The sequence below is a fragment of the Nerophis ophidion genome, linkage group LG07 (assembly GCF_033978795.1).
Source record: "Nerophis ophidion isolate RoL-2023_Sa linkage group LG07, RoL_Noph_v1.0, whole genome shotgun sequence".
Classification (NCBI taxonomy): domain Eukaryota; kingdom Metazoa; phylum Chordata; class Actinopteri; order Syngnathiformes; family Syngnathidae; genus Nerophis; species Nerophis ophidion.
The window spans coordinates 43,066,491-43,074,911 of record NC_084617.1 but is presented as its reverse complement, the minus strand read 5'-3'; the positions used below and the strand labels follow the sequence as shown (position 1 = coordinate 43,074,911).

Genomic DNA, 8,421 nt, shown 5'->3' with positions numbered 1-8,421 from the left:
TCTTTTCTTCAGTCCTTTTCCTCTCTTCTTCTTCCACGACTTTTCTTTGCTGCTCTTAGCAGCTCTTGTTTTATCACCAGGGAGATGAGTTCCTCTTTGGTGAGCATGGCGTATGGTCCCTTGGCATTGCTTTTCTTTCACCTCTTCCTCATTCTCTTTATCTTCATCATCTTCCCACATTTCTTCATTCTCAATTTCTTGAGTGACTTCATCCTCCGATTCTTCTTCCTCACCATCTTCATCTTCATAATCTTCCAGGCTTTCTTCAATTATTTCTTCATCTTTCTCAATTGCTTGAGTTTTCTACTTTCTTTTCCATTTTTCACTTCTTCCTTATTTTCTTTATCTTCATCATCTTCCCACATCTCCTTCATTCTCAATTTCTTGAGTCTCTTCGACTTTTTCCTTGTCCTTATCATTTCCTTGAATTCTTTCAGGCATTTCTTCTCTCTCAATTTCTTGAGTTCCTTTGCCTTTTTCTTCATCTTTATCTTCGTCCTTTTCTTTATCTCCAAAGGCTTCTTCTCCTTTCTCAATTTCTTGAGCTTTTCCATTATTCGATTCCTCTTCATAATTTTCCCGAATTTCTTTATTTTCTTTTCTTTCTCAATTTCTTGAGATTTTTTAACTTTTTCTTCATCTTCAGCTTCTTCTTTAGCTTCATCATTTTCTTTATTTTCAAGTGCTTCTTCTCCTTTCTCAATTTCTTGAGATTTTTCAAACTTTTTCTTCATCTGCAGCTTTTATTTTGGCTTCATCATTTTCTTTATCTTCAAGTGCTTCTTCTCCTTTCTCAATTTCTTGAGATTTTTCAAACTTTTTCTTCATCTGCAGCTTTTATTTTGGCTTCATCATTTTCTTTATCTTCAAGTGCTTCTTCTCCTTTCTCAATTTCTTGAGTTTTTCCATTGTCAGCAGGGGGCGCCTCCGCCGCACTGCCGTTCTGCACTCTTCCTTCCACTTCCTGGCCGGCAGCTCGCCCTGGTGGTCTGCAGATGCCACTGCCGCCTGTTCAGGTCTGTGTTCCAAGTGGATTGTCTCCGCCCCGTCTTCACCAGCGTTCTCCTCGGCTTCTTCTTGGGGGGTGCACTCGCCGCCTCCCCCCATCTGATCCATGAGCGCTTGCAGCAGTTTGGTTTCTTGACGCTTTTCTTCAAGCTGCTTGGTGTACCTGGCGACGAGGGCCCAGATGAAGTCATCGTCCTCCGCTTCCGATGGTCTTTCCCACGTGGGCGCCACAGTGACGGGTCTCCAGCCCTCCTCGTGTGGGTTGCAGTGACACTCAATACAGGACGCATCGTAACAGGTTTGACTCTGGTTTATTCTTTCAATAAACATGTCTTGCAGCCGGTCGCGCTAATTTCTAGCACGCCTGCTTTTCCTGCTCGTCGCGGCGCACATTTTCGGTGGCTGCGTCTGGGTCTCTCTCGTCGTGTGCATTGTCTCCGTTCGCTGTGGTTTCCTTGCCTACTTCTGCCGCGATTGTTCCTCCTTCTCCCCTTTTTATACTGCAGCAAAAGATGTAAAGATTGAGAGCAGGTGTGTCGCTTACGCACCTGACTCTGCTGGCTGCAGTGTCGCTTCGAGTGCGCCCCGCCTCTCCTCTCTGCCGCCTGCCCCGCCTCCTGGCCGCCATCTCGGGTAGGACCACCGTCTGTCCTATCCCGCTGTCGGCTCCATCTCTCCACACTCATGTTCAAGTTACTGTAAGTGGATTATCTTTATGTGTGCAGATGTTGGGTGTGCAAGGTGCCAGTGAAGACTGTCCAGGGGCCAATGCCAGACAACTTGCGAAGATCGTGTGTGCCACTGTGCTGGCTGGAGAACTCTCACTAATGGCTGCCCTGACAGCTGGACACCTGGTCAAGAGTCACATGACACACAACAGGTATCTGTTCTTTCATGCCTATAAGGATAACAAGCTACTCTTTTAATTGGACTGTTTTATTGGAAAGTGTTCGAAAGTGTCAAGTATTTAAAATCAGCGAGCATCAACAGAATTTAAATGAAAATAACACCTGCCAAAAGGTAGAGCTCGACCCATATCAGGGTACTGTTTATTGGTATTGGTCTCTTTTTATCTTTTTTTAATTTGTTTGTACAACAGCAGATGGCATAAGCATTGGGAGCGTTGTTTCATTAGCAGATACAAATATATACCAGTGGTTAGAGTGTCCGCCCTGAGATCGGTAAGTTGTGAGTTCAAACCCCGTCCGAGTCATACCAAAGACTATAGAAATGGGACCCATTACCTCCCTGCTTGGCACTCAGCATCAAGGGTTGGAATTGGGGGTTAAATCACCAAAATTGATTCCCGGGCGCGGCACCGCTGTTGCCTACTGCTCCTCTCACCTCCCAGGGGGTGAACAAGGGGATGGGTCAAATGCAGAGGATAATTTCACCACACCTAGTCTTTGTGTGACAATCATTGGAACTTTAACTTTAGTGTATAAAATAAATATTTACTCAAGTACATAGTAATAACCTTTCTCTCCCTGCTGGTTGCTTCTACAGTAGTTTTGTTCTGCTTACCTATAAAATATCCCATTTTTGGTTTTTGCTGGGAATCCTGTTTTTGTCCTTCTTTCCCGGCGTCTTCCTGGTCCACTTTTGTTTGTTTCCGTCCGCAACACTCGCAGCCTAGGCTCGTTAAAGGATAGCGGCCATTTTTTTGTTACAAGATCCAATCAAATAACACGACAGGGGTGGAAGGACATAAGAGATGACAGAGAAAAAATCAAACCCAAACTTTGTAAAAAAAATCTTGACAAATAGGAGACGGGTAAACTGGAGCAGGCAGGAGTTCGCACATTGTCATTTTATGCTGCTAAATTAACCACAACATTAAACATTGTCGCTACAGGTCTGACTTTTTCTAAAATAAATTGTTTTAAAAACGATTTAAGGCCTTGTCCAGCTGTTTTCTGACATATACTTTCATTTTTAAATAACTTCTAATGCAAAGAATATTTGCTCCAAATATCGGTTATTGGCCTCATTGACTACTAATAATCGGTATCAGCTCTTACAAAAACATCAATCGATCTTTGAACTATATATTGAAAAAAGAACGCTAGTGTTTTAGAACTTCCCAGTATATCAAAACAAATAATGCTGTGCTGATAAATATGATCAGAAATAAAGAGCACTGTTGAGTAGCCTTCAAGTGTAAAAAAATAAACAGATTGCATTATACATGGCAGCCAATAACTGATACAGTCTGATTTGTCCGTCTAAATGCATTTGCTGTTTTCCGTAGTTAAGTTTTCCCTCGACGGCCACGTAATACAAAGCAAACACTACTTTTTTAATAACATCCACGGGAGTCTGCATTTTCGTTGACTCTCCTTCGACAAATGGACAAAGTTTTCCGTGCATTCGAAAGTTGTCTTGCTGTCTGTGAAGTGTTGCTCTCTCTTAAGGTATTCATGTGTGATTTCCACAAGCGTCTGTACATGTAGAAGAAGGAGAAACACGGGCATGTCTGGATGATCCGCCTTCATATTTCCAGGGGTTAGATCCGAGCTACAAAACCGCTTTTAATATGAAGCTGGCTGTGGCGTGTTCTTTCTGACCTCACTTCCTGTTTGGGCGTGTTCTTTCTGGCGTCACTTCCTCTCTGAACTCACTTTGTAAAGGATCAATGAGTCCATACAAAGCTAAGAGCCGGAAATTCAAGAGATACACGGCTGACTTACCCGTGTAAAAATTTGTCCGAGGAGAGGAACCTGAAACAATGGTTTAGTGTGGCTGAAACGATGCTTAGGCTAAATAATTATTCGCCTTAGTGTAGACATTGCCTTAGTTGGCACGCTTTTGGAGCTTTTCTGCACAATCCCTGGGCTTGTGGTGGAGGATCTCCACTCTCACTTGTGCGGAAAATACTTTCAAGATCGCTGGTGTTTGATTATTAAATAAATGAATGACACAACATACACTTATTTTACTTTTAATATGTAGCTCTACTTGCTAAATATAGCAACAAAGTGGATAATTTCTGAAATGTCTATATATATATATATATATATATACATATATATATATATATATATATATATATATATATATATATATATATATATATATATATATATATATATATATGGGCCCGAGATCATCTAAAATGGACTGATGCAAAGTGTTCTGTGGTCTGACGAGTCCACATTTCAAATTGTTTTTGGAAATATTCGACATTGTGTCGTCTGGACCAAAGGGGAAGCGGACCATCCAAACTGTTATCGATGCACAGTTTAAAAGCCAGCATCTGTGATGGTATGGGAGTGCATTAGTGCCCAAGGCATGGGTAACTTACACATCTGTGAAGGCACTATTAATTCTTAAAGGTACATACAGGTTTTGGAACAACATATGCTGCCATCTAAGCGCCGTCTTTTTCATGGACGCCAAGCCACATTCAGCACGTGTTACAAAAGCGTGGATTTTGTAAAAAAAAGAGTGCAGGTACTTTCCTGGCCCGCCTGCAGTCCAGACATGTCTCCCATCAAAAATGTGTGGCTTATTATGAAGCGTAAAATACGACAGCGGAGACCCCGGACTGTTGAACGACTGAAGCTCTACATAAAACAAGAACGGAAAAGAATTCCACTTTCAAAGCTTCAACAATTAGTTTCCTCAATTCCCAAACGGTTATTGAGTGCTGTTAAAAGAAAATGTGATGTAACACAGTGGTGAACATGCCCTTTCCCAACTACATTGGCACGTGTTGTAGCCATGAAATTCTGAGTTAATTATTATTTGCAAAAAAAAAAAAAGTTTATGAGTTTGAACATCAAATATCTTGTCCCTGTTGTGCATTCAATTGAATACGTGTTTAAAAGGATTTGCAAATCATTGTATTCCGTTTATAGTTACATCTAACACAATTTCCCAACTCATACGGATATGGGGTTTGTATTTAACCACACTTTGCATTTTGCACTGTTTTGTTTACACTGACCTGGCTTGTTCACCATACGCAGAGAGTGTGTGGACTGTGGAGTGGTTGTGTTTCAAGTGGGCGTGCAGGTTTGTTGTAGCAGTGTTTCCCACAGGTCAGGCATCTATTTGTGGTAGTGTGGTCGGGCGGCTGGGGGCGGGGGGTATCGGCGGCGGCGATGACCAAGAAGAACTTTATGTACATATTTATATAATATGTAACTGCAAGCTCCATTCACAGACAGTCCCATTGCTTTTATGAGCGGTCGAGCGAGTCAAAAGCCGGGAAAAAAATAAAAAAATGTTTTTTTTTATTTGTGGCGGCCGTAATTCTCTCGTGGCGGGCCGACACAAATAAATGTGTGTGGGAAACCCTGTGTCGTCGCGCACATTCGGCAAACCGGCTTCTCAGTGTTGAACTATCTTGTTCCATGTTTAAACTGAAATATTACCACATTGGTGCAATACCAGTTGGTTTTGTGTTTATGTCCATGTTATCTGTTACATGCTAACTAGTTGAACTGTGCCTCCTTCTTTTCATTCCGCTACCGTACAAACGTGTGTAGTCGCTAAAAGCGTGAATGCTCTTGAAGCATGCACATGACGATTTATAGACTTTGGAAAATTTCCATCCATTTACTACCGCTTGTCCCGTTCGGGTTACAGACTTTAATTTTAATTTATCGTCGGTTATTTGACTCATCGAATATCAGCTCAGGCCTACGCCTATGAGGTAACAAAACTGTAGGTTATGCTACACCGACACTCCATGATCCTTTGTTTGTGAGCGATGGCCAACCAGAAGCACCAAATCCACATTAGTGACAGACTTCCACTAATAATGAAACATATGGAAACACCTTCTTTGCTGCTGTCTCTGTGCTTGTTGACGAAGCTCGTTGAGGAAAAAGAGTTGTTCAGTATTTGGTACTGACAATACGGAACAAAGCAGTTAACCATGTATTTTTTGCATGTTGGCATCGACCTGGTGTCTTAAGTCATACAGTACAGTCCCTGGGCAGATTTCACTGACATGGCAACACATAGAAGCTGAAATCTGATTGAACATGTTTTCTTTTTGGGACGTTTTATTTTTGACATAATTCAACATACCATATTAATAGAGCTATAATTTCCTTTGGGAGAAAGTGTTTACCAACCAAATCGGATTGCTACATCAACCACAGCACCAACAGTAAACCATAAGTGTATCTCAAAGATGCGTTTTAATCATCTTTACCCATCCTGTTTTCAGATCCAAGGTGAACCTTCAAGAGACTGGAGGAACATGCACCAAAAGCGCCTCCTGAGAGAACGACTGCTGCATGATTTCCTTCTGTCAGCATTGCTATTGGCTGAATCAGCTAACTAAGGACAAAATGGCCAACATAAAGGGACAGGATGCAACTACAAAAGTTATTTTAGAAAGTTCACTCATCAATCTGTTGTTGTTAAATTACATCTGCGGAATAAATGGTCTGCTTGGATCACATGGACAGAATTGTGATCCATATGATGCACTTTTAACTCAAACCTCTCATAAAAATCATGTTTTTCTATTTTAGAATACATAATTTTGTAGTGGTAATCATCACCAGGAATAAGTACAAAATTTGCTACTTTAATAGGTGCCAATCAATTTCCTGCGATACTTCTTGGTACCAAGTCACGTCAAATCGGAGGTATATTTCCATTTGTCTGTTACATGTGACGTTCTGTTTGCTTGCAAACTCAGCATTGGCTCAAGCATCTAACCATTTCATCCGATTCCGATGCCTGGGGTGAAGATTTGATTCAGAATCTGATTGTCGATTCAAACAGATTCTTGCAATGTATTATTTGGTACAATAGTTATAACTAAACTTAAAAAGTAATTAAAAAAACAGGTTAGAAAAGCTCTTTCTGGTTGCACTGAGATGGCCTAAAAATGTATTTTATAAAACTGATACTTTTTTAAAATCTTTTTTTATTTACGTTTTAGGATATTTTAAATCTATTTTGAATCAAATAATGGGCAAACGGTTGTATTTGTTGTGGACTGCCTCTAAGTAATGTTACAATTTTCCATGACAACTAAGCAAGCCTGTCTGACAGAAAGCGCTCAAAAGTAAGGCTCAGTTTTTATTAAAATGCGCTAGCCCTCGGCTAATTTGCGCTGGATATACCATACACATGCTACTGATTAGCATTAGCAATTTCACATGGCGATTTCGACACCTCCAAATGTGTTAATGAAAACTGCGACTAAGGTGCATGTTGCAATCAAACAGCAGCCTTTATACTTGGGGTATAAACACTTTTTAGGGCACAACACACTGCTTCCTGGAAAAAGTTACTTCCTTGTTAGACAACATACCATTGATGGCCTATACCAGTGGTCCTCAATAAGTACATTACTTACAGTACAAACATTTTGGAGGACTCAACACAAGACTGACACATTCAACTTTAATAGTAAATGTTTTATGTGGTTATGTGCGATGTTTTTTTCCTTTCACAATATGCCATAAACAAACAAAACATGAGCTGCAAGCGACAAACTGACCCCGCAGGCCAGACTTTGGACACCACTTACAGGAATATTTACCATTATCAATGTTGGTTTTTATCCTCCACGTTGTGCCAAGATACTGTTCTTCACTTTCAATGTCAAACTCCCAGAATAAGTGTCTGGATTAAACATCGATCACAGAGGACTCGAGTTATCCTCGGTGATGACTATGCTGCAAAATACCCACAAACAATCTGTCGAAATAATGGCTGGTCAGCACGAAATCACATTGTTTACAGTGCAAGCGGACTGGAAACCTTTATGCTGTCCTCAGCAGCGTCATGCGGATGTTGCTCAACTGACCATTGAACGAATGCAAGAATCCTCTTGTTCCAATTAATACATTATAATAAAAAGTACCTTTAAGTAAAGCCTCTCCTATTTTTTTTTATCTGTAACAAATAACCTACTTGATAAATTACACGCAACTCAAGTAAATCCATTGATTATTGTCGATGGTTCCAGTACACAGTGAATCAGTATCCAGCTGGGAAAGTACTTTTTGAAGTAAACTAATGTGACCTTTGGGTTTTTGATTTGACCTCAAATGCAGAGAAGAAGGCAGTGATTGCAAAAAAATTGAATTTGTTCATAGTTGCCCACAAAGAACACAATTATCCTTAAGCATGAGGTACAACTCCACTCAGGGTTGTTTAAATTTGATCTAGTCAGCCATTCTATTTTTGCATTTTCATTTTGTATTAAAAAAAAGCTAAAAACAAGACATAAATATCTAAAGCCAAAACCCTGTCAATGAAGGAATGTTTTTTTCTTTTCTTTAATGTTATTATTTTTACTGACATTTGGATATATTTAGCCCAACAGTACCGGAGTAAGAGGGGAAAGAAGACTGTGGGGACTAGAAGGGTACAAGACAAGACAACACAACAACAAACACTAAAACATAACTTAGTATAACACAGTACTGACAATGA

The 8,421-nt window shown here is 40.3% G+C and overlaps 1 protein-coding gene across 2 annotated transcripts in view; it reads left to right on the top strand.

The window, feature by feature from the left end:
- hmgcra (3-hydroxy-3-methylglutaryl-CoA reductase a) overlaps positions 1 to 7,857 on the top strand; it is a 52,105-nt gene extending 44,248 nt beyond the window's left edge. For both annotated transcript variants that reach the window (XM_061906219.1, XM_061906218.1), the window contains exons 19-20: positions 1,734 to 1,888; positions 6,191 to 7,857. In XM_061906219.1, the coding sequence (XP_061762203.1) occupies positions 1,734 to 1,888; positions 6,191 to 6,245 (210 nt within the window). In that variant the 3' untranslated portion in view covers positions 6,246 to 7,857. The remainder of the gene's footprint in view (positions 1 to 1,733; positions 1,889 to 6,190) is intronic.
- Positions 7,858 to 8,421: the final 564 nt, after the last annotated feature.